Below are 18,089 nucleotides of genomic sequence, written 5' to 3' on the forward strand. Positions count from 1 at the left end.
CCACCTGCTCAAAGTGATGTTCATCAGTGAAATCACCTGCTGGAGTCAGTGGCTGCAAAGAAAACTTGCACCCTCTTGGCCCTTTCTGGAATAGTTTGGACACCATTGGGTTAAAGTGTTGGGCTTGAGACCAGAGGATCCTTGGTTCAAATCCCAGCCTGAACGGAAAATCAATGAGGGCCCTTGGGCAATGTCCTTAATCCCCTAGTTGCTCCCGGTGTGTAGTGAGCACCTTGTATGGCAGCATCCTAACCCTGACAGGGTGAATGTGAGGCATTATATGTAAAGCATTTTGAGCGTCTGACACAGAGGAAAAGCGCTATATTAATGCAGTCCATTTATTTAACCGCCGAACCACAACTTGAATTTCTTCATGACTGATGTAAAAGTGATTATTTGCATGAACAAAAACTGGCATAATTAGCTTGTCCAATTATTTACCGTATGTGCTTCTATAGATGATGCATAAAAACAATTTTGCACTCGTCTGTGAACTTCTCACATTCCTCACAAAATGTACCTCTGCGAGCTGTGCTTCACTGAAATGGAAGACGTGATGCAAAAAAAACAAAACTGGAAGACAAAATTTAAAAGAGGTGTGCAAGTGCCTGACTGGTCTGCAAACATCTATTCCAACCTACCTAATCTTCCAAAGTCTCCTTCACCCCATGTGTACAGTTCTCCATCCTCACTGACTGCAGCACTGTGTCTATAGCCAGCAGACACACACACCACCACCTGAGGCAAAACAAAGACACACATTACTGGACTTCACTTTCCTTCTTTCACCACGTTTATGGGACAGTTGGGTCAGATTAGGCTGCTTCATTAAATCCAGTAAATGCAGACAAATGTCCGACTGAATTATTTAATTTCATTGTGGTGAAAAGAAAGAAATCAGTACAACAAAAGTTTTTATTTTTATTCAGAAGTTATTACAACAGTCAAAGAACATGACTCTCAATGCTGCCTGCCTCCTCCATAAGCATCATCTCCTACTGCAACAGACCCTTAAGGGAGGTGTGTGTCCCAGCTGAGGACACTGGGTGACGAGCAGGGGACTACCTGTATGTGATGAACTATGGCCAAAGGTATGTTGCAACCTATCCAATCACAACCATGTACAACTTCTTCAACATCACAGTCCAAAACCAATCACATCAAATACATTAACATGACCAGCTACTAACCTTGCAAAAAAACATCTGAGCTGGTGATGAGAACAAGAAGCTCTCATGCACAGCATGTGAATAAAGTGCCAAATGTCAGACTGCACCTGCATTCACACAAACCTTTCCTTGTAGAGGACCCTGGATGAGTTTTGGGTATTTCTGTGTGGAGCTGTTCCCGTGGCCCAGTTTTCCATAATCCCCATCTCCCCAGCTGAACACCTCACCCTCCGTGGTGAAAGCCAGTGTGTGGCCATCTGAACCCTTAGAGGATGACACCTTCTTGATGGCACGATGAGGTTCAAATGTCAGCTTCTTGAGTGTTGATTGGTTGTTAGAGTCCCCCAGGCCCAAGCGGCCATAACTTCCCTTTCCGCAGGCCCGCACAGAGCCATCAGAGGAGATTACGAAGGTGCAGTACTGCCCTGCCTCAATCTGCAGAGAAACAAAAAGGGTAAAAATCCATGATGACAGACAATAAAATACTGAAAAGCACATTAAACTGACAGTGTCACAATAAACTGACAGTGTGGTGGACATATCGATTTGCAGCCCCTCTTTGGGATTTGCAAGATCTCCAATAAGTTGACAGAACTCATAGTCAGCATATATACTAGTAGTGCGGGCACTGTATGGAGCGGAGGCGGAGTCTCTGACTTCTTCTCACGGAATTCAGGCATTTTTCAGGGATGTGTTCCTACTGTGTTCCTGCATGGACTGGGTGTTGGGTAGCATTGCGGAGTCCAGCATTTTGGCCAAACGATCAATGAGGGGAGATTCGTCAACCTTGACTTTGCAGGCGATGCTGTACTCTTTGTGGAATCGGTGCTTGCAGCACTTGAGAAGCCGAGTGAAACATTTCCGTGTCTTTATGACTGCACAGGATCAAAACTAACTAACTTGATCACTAACTAACTTGATCACTGTCAGTCTGACCCTAAGTGGTGAACATTCACTTCCCTCGGCAGTGACATTCATGTCTCCAGGTCCTCGGCCTTTGAGATCAAGAGAAGTCTTTGAAGATCTTATGGAGTCCTGAGGTTGCAGGACAGAGGTGTTTGGTGATGCTGACTTTTCTGCAGAATATTTAAGGCCTAAGTCTTTAGTTTCTAGTGTTTTCTGTTTTAAATGAACCATTATGCAAAGAGACTCAAACTCACGGAGTATCACTTGCACTGAACATAAGCTATGACATTAAAGCCCGTGGTGCACATTCTTGAGTGTAGTCTAGCACCCAGGTGCATCAGTGCCGAGTATCCCAGAAACCATAATGGTCCAAGGGGATGCCCAAGTATCACCTGGCTGCAGCAGACAAATGGTTACTTATGGGAGAGTGGGATTTACTGGAGTTGTGGTAACCAATCACAACTCAAAGCAGTTCCATAATTTGGCAGATGTAGCTACTCATGATCTGTTTATTAACTGTGTACGGAGCAGTTTTCTCCTACCGTTTGTGCATCAGCAAAGCTGGAGGCCACTTTGGGCTGCAGGATCTTCTCCTGAGTCCCCTCCACTAGCTGGTGGCTGCTGTTGCTGCCCCACACATAAACCTCGCAGGTCTCTGACACCATGGGTGTCTCACCGGTCTGTATGGTGTCCGGACTGACGCAGGTGCGAGAGTAGTCTGATGCCATTCGGCATACCTGGAAGAGGAGGACATTTTTTTCCCCACCAACACACAAATCAGTAATTTGTGTCACTGCATATACAGATTAGCTAAGAATTAAAACTCATTATTGATTAATCTGTCATTCAATTTAGAAATATTCAAAATATTAATGATTTTATCTTTCAAATGTATTCATAGCAAATCAAATGGTTTCTGCCAATTTAACAAAATTAGTTTAGCAAATTTAACCATTTCAATATTAGTTTAGAATAGTTTTCAAACATCTCAAAAACAAGCAATGCTCTGTTTAAATCATACAATGTGTCCTAAAAGCACAAAAATGAGCTGATCTGTTGTGTAAAAGTGTGTAAAACTAGCTAAAACAGCATTATTATTTTTAATCTAGCCAGAATAAACTAACATAGTAGTACTACTGCATGTCCTGCATAAGACATAGAGGCATAAAGTTGATCAACCACACCATGAAGTTATGGATAAGCATGATGGAAGCTCAACTGAGAAAAAGCAGCATTATGGTTTCATGCCAAAAAAAAAAAAAAACAGCACTACAGATGCAATGTTTACTCTGAGAGTGCTGATGGAGAGGTATAGAGAAGATTAAAAGGAGTTACATTCGGTCTTTGTGCATTTAGAGAAAGCTTATGACAGAGTGCCAAGAGAAGAGTTGTAGTATTGTATGAGAAAGTCTGGAGTGACAGAGAAGCATGTGAACATGGTGTAGGATATGTACAAGGATAGTATGACAGCAGTGAGACGCACAGTTGGAATGATGGATGCATTCAAGGTGGAGGCGGGAGTACACCAAGGATCAGCTCTGAGTCCTTCAGACAGGAGTCCTCCATGGACTATGATGTTTGCAGATGACACTGTGATCTGTAGTGAGAGTATACAGCAGGCTGAGACTAGCCTGGTGAGGTGGAGATACACTCTGGAGAGCAGGGGAATGAAAGTAGAATGGCCACAAATGGAGTAAGCAAGGTAGAACAGTAAGATTGCAAGGAGTAGAGGTGGTGAAGGTACATGACTTTAAATACTTTTGGCCAGCTGTCTAAAGTAAGAGTGCAGTAGAGAGGTGAAGAAGAGAGTCCAGGCACGGCAGGAGAAATTTGTGACAGAAGAATATCTGCAAGAGTGAAGGGAAAGTCTACAGAAAGTAGTGAGACCTGCTATGTTGGACGGCATAGAGAGGGTGGCACAAACAAATGACAGGAGTTACAGCTGAAGATGCTGCGGTTTTCTATTGTTTAACTCGTATAATATGCCTTAAACTAGTCCATCTGTTGTCTGGAACTGTATAAAACCAGTTAAAACAAGCCAGAATAAACATAATTTACACTGTTGTACTTCTACTTTAGATCCATTAAAAAAAATAATAATAAAAACAGCTGATGGTTCGAACTGATTCAAAACAATAAATCAATTTCACATTAATGAAAACAGAAATAGAGCAAATGTTTGTATTTTAGTTGCTGAAAAAAAAACATTTTTTCTGCTTTTTTCTTTTAAGCCAAGGAATGAGAACAACTGATGATTATAGATGATGATTTCTTCTATTTATGGTTTCTGCTTCCTTTAACATGTTAACACATGACCTTCAGTGGAGCAACAAAAAGCTGTGAATGGAAAATATGAACTTCTTACCTCTTCAAAAAGACACAGCGCTGCTTCATACAAGGAGCACAGGCCATCACAGGTCCGTGTGGGTTCTCTCCACTGACTGCGATCTGCCGAGGAACCCTGAGATGAAAAGATACGTAAACCAGACCCATTCAGGCTTCGTACCAACAACAGCCAATGCCGAAAAACAAACCCGAGCGGGCCGAGCCAGCATGCACAGCTAGAATTTAATTAACATGAGTTAGATGACAACTGAGCACAGAAAAGTATGTTATGTTTTTCAGATGGTCAACAAAGATTGAAAGTTTCAAAGTTTCACTGATAAAATCTAATTTCACTGCTGTAGCAGAGTATGAAAATTAGTGATTTTTATTGCTATTCTTCCTATTTTTGAACCAAGTACCAATATTTGACATTCCAGTTATAAATTCTGTAGAGAAGGAGACTTGCTTGAATAAACACACTCATTTTAGACAATAATATGAGCATCGCAAAGCTGAGTCCGTCATTATATTCAGTTAAAAAAAATTAGAAACAGCCAGCAAATTCAAAATTTGTGAATTATTATTATCTAAATGATCAGCCAAGACTTTGAAAGCAGATGTTACTTTTCATTAGCTTAAAGTCAAGGACGTGCTAGTTGTCAACATTGGCCTTCCTGAACAGACCTGCATGACGCCTTCAACACACAATAAATGAACAAATATTTAGACAAAAGGTCACTTAAGTACGTCCACCGAAAGGTCATTTAATGTAAGCTCTGTGGCCTCGTGCATAACCTGTCCTAACTGTAAACAACCTGTAAACAAGGATTTCACTTCAATATTACTATGTGTATTTATTATACTGTATATTTCTTGCTGCTAGTGTCTGGGAGTTACCAAACAAATTTCATTGTATTCTGATACAATGACAATAAAAGTCTCATATCAGCAGAAGAAAAATCTCTTAAATTCCTCAATAGTATCTCTTCAAATTATTATAACATTTACACTCACCGGCCACCTTATTAGGTACACCTGTCCAATTGCTTTTTAACACAAATAGCTACTCAGCCAATCACATGGCAGCAACTCAACACATTTAGTCCTATAGACGTGGTGAGACAACTTGCTGAAGTTCAAACCGAGCATCAGAATGGGGAAGAAAGGTGATTTAAGTGACTTTGAACGTGGCATGATTGTTGGTGCCGGACGGTTGTTGGTCTGACTTTTTCAGAAAGTGCACAACTACTGGGATTTTCATCCACAATCATCTCTAGGGTTTACAGAGAATGGTCCAAAAAAGAGAAGATATTTAGTGAGTGGCACCTGTGTGGCTGACTATGCCTTGTTGCTGTCAGAGGATGATGGACAGACTGGCTGAATGGGTGACTGTGATGTCATCATGTCAATATGGACCAACATCTCTGAAGAACATTTCCAGCACCTTGTTGTATCTATGACACCAAGAATTAAGGCAGTTCTGAAGGCAAAAGAGGGTCCAACCCGGTTTCACCGACCAAATGTTCGCCCCTAAAAATCAGTCCGTCCTGCCTTCGGCGGCACGGTGGATTTGTGGTTAGCACTGGTGCCTCACAGTTAGAAGGTCATGGGATTGATTCCCGGCCTTTTTGTGTGGAGTCTGCATGTTCTCACCGTATCTGTGTGGGTTTCCTCAGGGCACTTTGGTTTCTTCCAACAATCAAAAACATGCTTATTTTGGGTCTGCTCCTTATTCTGGGTCTGCCCCTGACCAAGGAAGCATCACTACATCTGGAGTTCGTCCCCGGGAACCAGACTGTGGCTGCCCATTGCTCCTAGTGGTTGGATTGTGTCTAACTGTAATTAGGAAGGTTAAATGCAGAGGACAAGTTTCATTGTATGTATATGTGCAATGACAATAAAGGCTCTATTCTATTCACTGCGCATGCGTCATTTCGGAGCTCAGCAGCATCATTTCTGAGCGTCACCAGCGATTCACCGATTATCACCTTGTTTCTGCTTCAAACTGCACTCCAGCCATCTTCTATATCAGCGACAGATATCTGAGGCTTTTATACAACAATCATTTCCATATAAATTCAGCATTATTTCATAATAAAAGATGGCCGGCCGATCAGAGCGCCACATCTGCAGTTGCACCTACAACCTTTCAGAGCGTCAGTAACGACTCACCAAATTATTGCCTTGTTCCTGCTTAAAACTGACTTTAGAATGATTTAAGTGGTTTTAACTTGTCACCTGATGGTTAATAATCACATTCATCTCTTTGATTGCTTTGGGTGTAGACAGCCAGACTCAGACTTGTTGCGGTGGTACCAAATAACACATGCGCAGTGAAGGCAGGGCGGACCGATTTTTAGGGGGGGACTGTTCGGTCTGCGACACGGGTATTTGCAAGGTGTACCTAATAAATGAGATCAAGCTCTGCTTGTAGTTCCTCAGACCAAGCTCAAGCGTAGAGGTGATAGAGCTTTCTCTGTTGTGAGAGGGAGACAGACACCCTCTCTACTTTTAAGATTAGGCTTAAAACTTTCCTTTTTGCTAAAGCTTATAGTTAGGGCTGGATCAGGTGACCCTGAACCATCCCTTAGTTATGCTGCTATAGACGTAGACTGCTGGGGGGTTCCCATGATGCACTGTTTCTTTCTCTTTTTGCTCTGTATGCACCACTCTGCATTTAATCATTAGTGATCGATCTCTGCTCCCCTCCACAGCATGTCTTTTTCCTGGTTCTCTCCCTCAGCCCCAACCAGTCCCAGCAGAAGACTGCCCCTCCCTGAGCCTGGTTCTGCTGGAGGTTTCTTCCTGTTAAAAGGGAGTTTTTCCTTCCCACTGTAGCCAAGTGCTTGCTCACAGGGGGTCGTTTTGACCGTTGGGGTTTTACATAATTATTGTATGGCCTTGCCTTACAATATAAAGCGCCTTGGGGCAACTGTTTGTTGTGATTTGGCGCTATATAAAAAAATTGATTGATTGATTGATTGTTGTTGGTCCCAGATTGTGGAATGACCTGCCTCTCTGTATCAGGCAGGCGGAGTCACCTCTAGTTTTTAAATCTCGTCTTAAAACATATTTGTTTTCTTTGGCTTTTGACTAGAGGGTTGATGATTTTACTGTTTTAAAAACTTTTTTTGTTGCCACTGTTATTTATCATGTGATTATTTATTTACTGATTGATTGATTTTATGTCTTTGTACAGCGCTTTGGTCAACTTTGTTGTTTTTAAATGCGCTCTGTAAAGTAAACTGGATTGGACTGGAATAAAGTGGCCAGTGAGTGTATATGTTTACTGGTTATAATTAAAACACAGCAAACATACCATGAATTTTTTAAACCGCAAACAAGTCAGTTTATCGTGCGCGAGCATTGTGGTGTCAGTGATCAAAATCCTGGTGGATCTGAGCGGAAAGTCACTCAGCTTTCTCACCATTCTTTGTCACTCATAGACTCGTCTGAGTCAGATTTTTCAGTTCATCTTCAATCAGCAAAATCTTCTTGTAATCAGCAAGATTTTGCTCATTAACTCCGGTGGTATTTGTTTGCTTTGTCGCAGAGGTTCAGGCAAGCAGACCCTTGTTCTTGGGCTGCGATTTTTCCAAACAAACAAACAAACAAACAAATAAATAAATAAATAGTCTTTACGTATACTCTTTGGTAAGGTCAGGCTTTACCCCTGTGAAAGGCTTCAGGGGAGCTTACATTGTGATTTGGCACCATGTAAATAAACTGTACTGAACAGAACCTTCTAAAATCACCTAGTGCAATTTCTGACTCTTCCACTTCGCTGACATACCACAGATTCACCAAAAACACAAACTGAACTCCTCCTACTGGCTGTCCATTCGACACACTGCAAAAACATTGAGCTCCAACATTTCTGGGTCAAATCTTACCTCACGTCACGGTGTGCAAATAAAATAATTTTCTTAGGCAGTCTTTTACGATGTGTTTTTGTTAATGTGATTAATTGTGCTGCAATATTACTGAACTGCTGCAGCACCACCGCGGGTGAGTGCTGAGGTAAGAAGCTGCCTTTCTAATCAGTTGTTTTAAATAGTTTTTTTTTTTTTTTTTACATTTACTTGGGTAAATATTGAGACGTGTAGGATTCATGCTCCATGATTTTCAACGCTTCTAATGACATTTTGGCACATTCAGAGGTGACAAGGAGCATTTCACTGCTGTGTTTTCTGCTTGTTTTAACCATCAAACTAAGCAAAGTTTCCTTATTCTCCTGTGAAAAATTGAACTGAGAATGTTCTAAAAATAAGACCCAGGTTCAAAAATCAACGTCTCCTTTAAGACTAACACACCCGCGAGTGCACAAATAAGTGCAAGTGTAGTCATGATTTACAAAATGTGGGTGTGGGCATGAAAATTATAATGGTGTTGGAAATGAGCAATGACACCTGTAAAGATGGCCCCAATGTCACTGCTGGATCAACTACAACAGCAGGAACAAAAAAGTTTCTGTTCTTCTCTCATTTCAGTCCTGATCCCTCTGGTGGAGACACATGCTCAGAAGACAAACTAGCCCTTGCACTGTGGTGGAAAAGCCCTTGTTCACTTACATTCATATTTGTTTTGAAAAAGAAATGCAATAACACTACAAATAAAAATGTACTTCCCAACATGCAATCAATCGTCTGACCAATCAATAATGTTAAGTGCTGAAAGCTCCACCTGTTATGCATGGGCCACCAACACGCACCGCTATTATGTTATAAAATAAATACATCCAACAGTGGATATGTACATAACTCCTTCACAAATCAAGCACCGGTTTCCAAGCCAGTACTAGCTTTTAAGGGAAACGCAAAACTTTTAAATGAGACGAAGCACAGATGTTTACATATTTCTGATTACCTGACAGAAACTTACCAAGGAGCGTCTCATCTGCATAAGGATGTTCATGAAACAATCATAGCCGATGAGGCCCTCTTGGTTCGGGAGAACCTTACTCTGTTCCATAGTGGTGACGGCCGCCGCTGCAGCCAGAGCCATCTCGATCCACTCCAGCAGGTAGCGCAGAGAACCCCTCTGAGATGCCAAGCCTAGCAACAGCTCTGAGGCAAGGCGTCGCCCTAAAATATCCGCTCCAGAGTTTGGCATGGTCACCCCCTTAAGAAAAGTGGTGACCTGGGTCAGACAGTCAAGGCCCATTGGTGGGATCTTGCTCTCATTGGCCAGAGAGAGAGGTGGCAAAGAGCTAACTACGTCAATCGCTGTGTGAATGACATCATTGCACAAGTTTATGTTGCCACCAGGACCACCCCCAGAAGTAGGCGGAGGAGGCATCATCCAGCTTTGGCGTAGCAGAGCAAAAAGAAGGCTGAGGCCCGTGCGGACGCCCATCTCAATGAGGGCATCAGTGCTAGAGCGGGGCCGCTCGCTAACAGAGTGGACATCCGCTGAACCGGAGTTACTCTCTGGAGAGTGCTGCTGCTGCCGGACCTTCCCTTTGTCGTGGTACTTGTTGGACAATGCATAGAAGATTCGCTGGAGCACCAGCACACGCTTGCGCAGGGCAGCTGCAAAAGGAGAGTCGGAACAAACCATTTTAGCCAGAGCCAGCTGGCTGCTGAGAAGAGCGTCCAGGTAGTGTTCTTGCTCATCGCTGGAGAGGGACTCGCGCTCGAAGTCTGGCAGTTGGGGGCCTTTCAGGCAGAGCACTTGCTGTGGCAGCAGCACCGCCTCTTTGTTAGCCAACAGCTTGGAGTAGATCACTGACACACCCTCCCGTGTGGCTATGGACTCGCTGTCCTCTGTGATCCATGAGCTGTTGAGGTGCTCCAGCCATTTGAGCTTCACCAGCGGGATCATTAAAGCCATGGCATGTCACTCTGGAGCCATCAGCCCTGAACACATCATACATCACAAAATGTCACAGAGAAGATCGGAAATTACCCATTAAAATACAAATGTTTTTCCTGAAAGGTACTACAGAATAACTGTCAGTGTTCTTAAGAATAATAACAAATGTGCAGCAGGGCCGAAAATCCCTCTCCATACACTTTAAACGTGCGGCAGAACAGTGACATATCGGGTTTAGAATGGTGTAATAATATGAGGTTCAGTGGTCATCAATGAGAACCTGAAATTGTAGAGCTCACTATGAGGTACTTGTGGAAAATGTGTGAAAATGTCATAAAGCCATGGATCAATACATCGTCACGACATGACACAATGCATCAAGACCACGGACAACTTTGAAAAAAAAACTGTGAAAGCGACGCTCTGACATGAGATCTGTCTGTCTACTTGACTCCTTCCGCCAATGTGCGTCTGTGTCTCTGTATGTCTCCTGTCAGGGTGGCACTGTCAGTACATCTGTCTGTGGAATACCCACAGACAGATTCCTGGCCCATAACCACACTTCACGATGTACTACATCACTGGTACTCAACCCGATCCTCAAGTACCACCTAGTCTACACATTTCCTATCTCTCCCATGTGCCTTATTCAGGTGTGGAACTAATCAAGTATTCACAGATACCTGTAAGAGCGAATCAGCTTGTGTCAGAGCAGGAAGAGATGAAAAATCTGTAGGTTCGGTGGTGGCTTAGGCTGCGTTCAGAACCCTCAGACATTCGGAAAGACCAGACACATAAAAACCCGCTTCCTGAAAAAGTGCGTTCATGAGATTACCTCGGTAATCTGAGTCATCACCTACTAAACCTATACCACAGTAGAACTAGGATAATGCTATCTTTTGAGCTAAAATAAACTGTCAAAGACATTTTTGCTGATGTGTGGGGCTGGTAACATCACTAATTGTGAATGTATTACTTATAGCACTAATGTCTTGTTAAAAATTAATTTAAAGATGCACTTTCAACATTAATAACATTGTTGGGCGCGGCACAGTGGAACAGTGGTTAGCACTGTTGCATCACAACAAGAAGGTTGTTGGATCGGTCCCCACCTGGTCTTTTCTGTGTGGACTTGCATGTTCTTCCTGTATTTGTGAGGGTTTCCTGAAGGTGCTCCGGCTTCCTCCCGCTTCCAAAGACATACACGTTAGGTGAATTGGCAACTTTAAAATTAACCATAGTTGTGAGTGAGGGTGTGGCTGTTTTTGTTTGTCTATATGTGGTGTCGGGACAGACTGGAGTCCTGTCCAGGGTGTATCCCACCTCGTGCCCTATGGCTGCTGAGACAGGCTCCAGTCCTCCCCATGACACTTAATTGGAGTAAGCGGGTATAGAAAATGGATGGATGTGGTCTCACCAGTCAAAAAGGGGGCCATCGTGGCTGTGACGTTAACTTGGATACCTCGGGTTTCTCAATTCCCTCATGAGTTTCTGAGCAAAACTCGAAGTCCGAATCTCAGAATTTCTGTGAATTCTGAATGCAGCATGAGGACCCGTTTGAGAACACCGTGTCCAGCAATGTGAAGATACAAACACCCCTTCAAAATTACCCTCAACGGTAATGTGCCGTTATGATCATGTATCCCAAAATACTATAAAGCACACACAGGTACAGCACACTGATTTAAAGGTGTTGCTTTCATGTTGTCATGAGCACCATAACTTTATGATGTCACAAATTTCTGAGGAGGATAAATAATGTCGTCAGACTGCCCCTGACCTTTATGCACTCTGTCATCTTAGAACTTATATTTTGTCTGACGTTAACACGCAGCTAATTCGCCAGCTAACTGTTTGACCCGGCTCCGTGCTAGCTGGTTCAAACCTGTGAAAATCATGAAAATTCCCTCAAGTTTGGCCATTAACACCATTAACTTAAATATACGCCAGGAGAATAGACACTCAGAGCTGGCGTTAACCTCAGAAAGTGTTGCGTTAATGTCATACGTTGTTTGGATTTTGCAACCAAACTATGAAAACTGCCAGCTAGCGTTAGCCTGATTTTAGCTGAGCAGCGTTAGCAAAAGCAAAACACCGAAACACTGACGTTTACAGGTATGAATGAGGAGTGGAAATACGTTACCAGCTCAGCTCACTGTCCCGTTTTTGTTGTGTGTGTGTTTTTGAGGACTCACACCCTGTAACCGGGTCCTTATCTGCTGTATCACGAGCTAAAGCTAGAAGCCGACTTACCAGTCAGAGGCCTCCTCTCCCTCTTCTTCTCCCTCTGTTTCTTCTCCTTCTTCGCGCTCACACAACAACAGCGTTGTTGTGCTTCATTGAAAAACCTCCACACACGTCGATAACAACATGGTTACTGGATAAGACGACAGGAGCGTGCGTGGCTGTCCATGTCTGTCCCCGAGCTTCTACTGCAGTGAGTCCGACTGTCTGCCTCTCACCGAGTCCCAGCCCTGCGCTCTGACGTGGGACCTGTCTGTCTGCGTGGTTCTCACTGTCTGTCTGCGTGGTTCTCACTGTCTGTCTGCTTGGTTCTCACTGTCTGTCTGCTTGGTTCTCAGTGTCTGTCTGCGTGGTTCTCAGTGTCTGTCTGTGTGGTTCTCACTGTCTGTCTGTTTGGTTCTCACTGTCTGTCTGCTTCGTTCTCACTGTCTGTCTGTGTGGTTCTCAGTGTCTGTCTGCTTGGTTCTCAGTGTCTGTCTGCGTGGTTCTCACTGTCTGCCTGCGTGGTTCTCACTGTCTGCTTGTATGGTTCTCAGTGTCTGTCTGCGTGGTTCTCACTGTCTGCTTGTATGGTTCTCAGTGTCTGTCTGTGTGGTTCCCACTGTCTGTCTGCGTGGTTGTCACTGTCTGTATGGTTCTCACTGTCTATCTGTCTGCATGGCTCTCACTGTCTGTCTGTGTGGTTCTCACTGTCTGCTTGTATGGTTCTCAGTGTCTATCTGTCTGCATGGCTCTCACTGTCTGTCTGCGTGGTTCTCACTGTCTGCTTGTATGGTTCTCAGTGTCTGTCTATCTGCGTGGTTCTCACTGTCTGCTTGTATGGTTCTCAGTGTCTGTCTGTCTGTGTGGTTCTCAGTGTCTATCTGTCTGCGTGGTTCTCACTGTCTGCTTGTATGGTTCTCAGTGTCTATCTGTCTGCATGGCTCTCACTGTCTGTCTGCGTGGCTCTCACCGTCTGTGTGGTTCTCAGTGTCTATCTGTCTGCATGGCTCTCACTGTCTGTCTGCGTGGTTCTCACTGTCTGCTTGTATGGTTCTCAGTGTCTATCTGTCTGCATGGCTCTCACTGTCTGTCTGCGTGGCTCTCACTGTCTGTGTGGTTCTCACTGTCTGTCTGTCTGCATGGCTCTGTCTGTCTGCATGGCTCTCACTGTCTGCCTGCGTGGTTGTCACTGCTTGTTTGGTTCTCACTGTCTGTCTGTGTGGTTCCCACTGTCTGTCTGCGTGGTTGTCACTGTCTATCTGTCTGCGTGGTTCCCACTGTCTGTCTGCGTGGTTGTCACTGTCTATCTGTCTGCGTGGTTCCCACTGTCTGTCTGCGTGGTTGTCACTGTCTATCTGTCTGTGTGGTTCCCACTGTCTGTCTGCATGGTTCTCACTGTCTATCTGTCTGCATGGCTCTCACTGTCTGTCTGAGTGGCTCTCACTGTCTGTGTGGTTCTCACTGTCTATCTGTCTGAGTGGCTCTGTCTGTCTGCATGGCTCTCACTGTCTGCCTGCGTGGTTGTCACTGTCTGTCTGTGTGGTTCCCACTGTCTGCCTGCGTGGTTGTCACTGTCTATCTGTCTGCATGGCTCTCACTGTCTGTCTGTGTGGTTCCCACTGTCTGCCTGCGTGGTTGTCACTGTCTATCTGTCTGCATGGCTCTCACTGTCTGCTTGTATGGTTCTCAGTGTCTGTCTGCATGGCTCTCACTGTCTGCCTGCGTGGTTCTCACTGTCTGTCTGTGTGGTTCCCACTGTCTGTCTGTGTGGTTCTCACTGTCTATCTGTCTGCGTGGCTCTCACTGTCTGCCTGCATGGTTCTCACTGCTTGTATGGTTCTCACTGTCTGTCTGCGTGGTTCCCACTGTCTGTCTGCGTGGTTGTCACTGTCTATCTGTCTGTGTGGTTCCCACTGTCTGTCTGTCTGCGTGGTTGTCACTGTCTGTCTGCGTGGCTCTCACTGTCTGTCTGCTTGGCTCCCACTGTCTGCCTGCATGTGTCTGCTTGTCTCTTTCAGTCTCTATGTGTCTATCTGCATGCCCTGTCTGTCTGCATGTGTCTATCTGCTTGTCTCCTTAAGTCTGTATGTGTCTATCTGCAAGCCCCTGACTGCCTGCATGTGTCTATCTACATGCCCTGTCTGTCTGCATGTGTCTATCTGCTTGTCTCTTTCAGTCTGCATGTGTCTATCTACATGCCCAGTGGCTACAGTGGCTCTCACTGTCTGCGTGGTTTTCACTGTCTGTCTGCGTGGCTCTCACTGTTTGTAAGACTGTATTTCTCCTTCAGTCTGTATGTGTCTATCTGCAAGCCCGTCTGTCTGCATGTGTCTATCTTCATGCCCTGTCTGTCTGCATGTGTCTATCTGCTTGTCTCTTTCAGTCTGCATGTGTCTATCTACATGCCCAGTGGCTACAGTGGCTCTCACTGTCTGCGTGGTTTTCACTGTCTGTCTGCGTGGCTCTCACTGTTTGTAAGACTGTATTTCTCCTTCAGTCTGTATGTGTCTATCTGCAAGCCCGTCTGTCTGCATGTGTCTATCTTCATGCCCTGTCTGTCTGCATGTGTCTGTCTGCTTGTCTCTTTCAGTCTGCATGTGTCTATCTGCATGCCCTGTCTGTCTGCATGTGTCTGTCTGCTTGTCTCTTTCAGTCTGCATGTGTCTGTCTGCTTGTCTCTTTCAGTCTGCATGTGTCTATCTGCATGCCCTGTCTGTCTGCATGTGTCTGTCTGCTTGTCTCTTTCAGTCTGCATGTGTCTATCTACATGCCCTGTCTGCCTGCATGTGTCTGTCTGTTTGTCTCTTTCAGTCTGCATGTGTCTATCTACATGCCCTGTCTGCCTGCATGTGTCTATCTGCTTGTCTCTTTCAGTCTGCATGTGTCTATATGCTTGTCTCTTTCAGTCTGCATGTGTCTATCTACATGCCCGTCTGCATGTCTCCTTCAATCTGCAGGTCTCACTTCAGTCTGCATGTATCTCACATCTGCCTGTATGTCTTCATGTCTCTTTCAGTCTAAATGTGTCTATCTGCACGCTCGTCTGTCTGCCTGTGTCTCTCTGCATCTCGATCTATATGTGTCCTTCAACTTGCATGTGTCTGTCTGCATGTCGCACCTCCTTCCATCAGGGTGTCTGTCTGCACGTCTTGCTGTCAGCATGTCTGTTTCCATGTGTCTGTCTCTCTGTCTCTCTTTGTATGCATTACAGTGGTGAAAACTGCAGTTTTTTTTTCGGTTCCCAGTGGAGAAGGGAAGACGAGGCAAATGGGAGCGGTTGTGTTGGTAAGTGTTAACCTACACAGCTTGACAGAGTAGCTGCGTTCTCGCCTGCACAGCCGTCTCAACACGTTTGAGCTCCGGGTCATAAACAGACCACAACACATGTCCACTTTTCACCGCATCCTCACCTTTTCTTTGCATTTTCACTTTGTCTGCCGTGTAATTTGGCCAAAAACTCTGAGAAAGTGGTCTGTTTCTAATGGGTACAGACAGGGCTGTCCCCGGATGTGGGATTATTGCATCATATGCGTCACATTTTAACACTTTAGCGCCCACCCCCAAAGGAGACTGCACTGCCCAATACAGTAGTGTTCAGAATAATAGTAGTGCTATGTGACTAAAAAGATTAATCCAGGTTTTGAGTATATTTCTTATTGTTACATGAGAAACAAGGTACCAGTAGATTCAGCAGATTCTCACAAATCCAACAAGACCAAGCATTCATGATATGCACACTCTTAAGGCTATGAAATTGGGCTATTAGTTAAAATAAAAAGTAGAAAAGGGGGTGTTCACAATAATAGTAGTGTGGCATTCGGTCAGTGAGTTCGTCAATTTTGTGGAGCAAACAGGTGTGAATCAGGTGTCCCCTATTTAAGGATGAAGCCAGCACCTGTTGAACATGCTTTTCTCTTTGAAAGCCTGAGGAAAATGGGACGTTCAAGACATTGTTCAGAAGAACAGCGTAGTTTGATTAAAAAGTTGATTGGAGAGGAGAAAACTTATACGCAGGTGCAAAAAATTATAGGCTGTTCATCTACAATGAACTCCAATGCTTTAAAATGGACCAAAAAAAACAGAGACGTGTGGAAGAAAACGGAAAACAACCATCAAAATGGATAGAAGAATAACCAGAATGGCAAAAGCTCACCCATTGATCAGCTCCAGGATGATCAAAGACAGTCTGGAGTTACCTGTAAGTGCTGTGACAGTTAGAAAACGCCTGTGTGAAGCTAATTTATTTGCAAGAATCCCCCCCAAAGTCCCTCTGTTAAATAAAAGACATGTGCAGAAGAGGTTACAATTTGCCAAAGAACACATCAACTGGCCTAAAGAGAAATGGAGGAATATTTTGTGGACTGATGAGAGTAAAATTGTTCTTTTTGGGTCCAAGGGCCGCAGACAGTTTGTGAGACGACCCCCCAAACTCTGAATTCAAGCCACAGTTCACAGTGAAGACAGTGAAGCATGGTGGTGCAAGCATCATGATATGGGCATGTTTCTCCTACTATGGTGTTGGGCCTATATATCACATACCAGGTATCATGGATCAGTTTGGATATGTCAAAATACTTGAAGAGGTCATGTTGTCTTATGCTGAAGAGGACATGCCCTTGAAATGGGTGTTTCAACAAGACAGTGACCCCAAGCACACTAGTAAACGAGCAAAATCTTGGTTCCAAACCAACAAAATTAATGCCTCGCAGATGTGAAGAAATCATGAAAAACTGTGGTTATACAACTAAATACTAGTTTAGTGATTCACAGGATTGCTAAAAAAGCAGTTTGAACATAACAGTTTTGTTTGTAGCATCAACAGCAGATGCTACTATTATTGTGAACACCCCCTTTTCTACTTTTTTTTTACTAATAGCCCAATTTCATAGCCTTAAGAGTGTGCATATCATGAATGCTTGGTCTTGTTGGATTTGTGAGAATCTACTGAATCTACTGGTACCTTGTTTCCCATGTAACAATAAGAAATATACTCAAAACCTGGATTAATCTTTTTAGTCACATAGCACTACTGTACATAAGACTTGAGTATGGTTGCCTCAGAGTATGTCTACATATCAGAAATCCCATTTAAAAATATATTAAATAAATAATACGGAAAAGAAAATAAATGCTTATCAATAAGGCACCTGTAGAAGAGGTTCAAAACGAACTAAAACAGAACAGTACAGTTCATCTTGTTATTAACATGTTCTTGCATTTTATGACTTAACAACGTATTTCTGGTGATATTGTTCATTAACAAAGTAACTATTTGCCATGTCAGCGTGACGCAAAGTGACCAGAAAAAGTTGGTCATCATCCACTAAAGGTGGCACCCATGTCTGTCCAATACCATATAAGCAAAACAAAGATAGTTTTTTTGGTTGATCTGATGTATCAAAGTTTTCCAGATTTTATGTGTTTGTGCTCATGGTCTGCCCATTTAATTTTGGTGAGTTAGAAGTCGACAGCGTTTCCTGTTTTTGAGTTATTGTATGGACAGGATGGACTCGCTCACTGCATTTTACAGGGAGCGTGTCTCGGGTTTCAAAAGCCCAGCAGCAGTTAATATTGTATAACCACACACCAAACAGGACTTGTGATTTAAAACTTTATTTCTCTTGCAGGTTCTCAAATGGGACAGAACTG

General features: G+C 43.8%; 1 protein-coding gene across 1 annotated transcript in view; it reads right to left on the reverse strand.

The window, feature by feature from the left end:
- The window catches only part of herc1 (HECT and RLD domain containing E3 ubiquitin protein ligase family member 1), a 155,674-nt gene extending 142,989 nt beyond the window's left edge, over positions 1–12,685 (reverse strand). The window contains 6 exon segments of the mRNA XM_034160392.1: positions 642–738; positions 1,293–1,604; positions 2,618–2,812; positions 4,441–4,536; positions 9,282–10,258; positions 12,468–12,685. Coding sequence (XP_034016283.1) covers positions 642–738; positions 1,293–1,604; positions 2,618–2,812; positions 4,441–4,536; positions 9,282–10,232 — 1,651 coding nt within the window. The 5' untranslated portion in view covers positions 10,233–10,258; positions 12,468–12,685.
- Positions 12,686–18,089: the final 5,404 nt, after the last annotated feature.

The sequence above is a fragment of the Thalassophryne amazonica genome, chromosome 2, assembly GCF_902500255.1.
Source record: "Thalassophryne amazonica chromosome 2, fThaAma1.1, whole genome shotgun sequence".
In the NCBI taxonomy this organism is placed as follows: Eukaryota; Metazoa; Chordata; class Actinopteri; order Batrachoidiformes; family Batrachoididae; genus Thalassophryne; species Thalassophryne amazonica.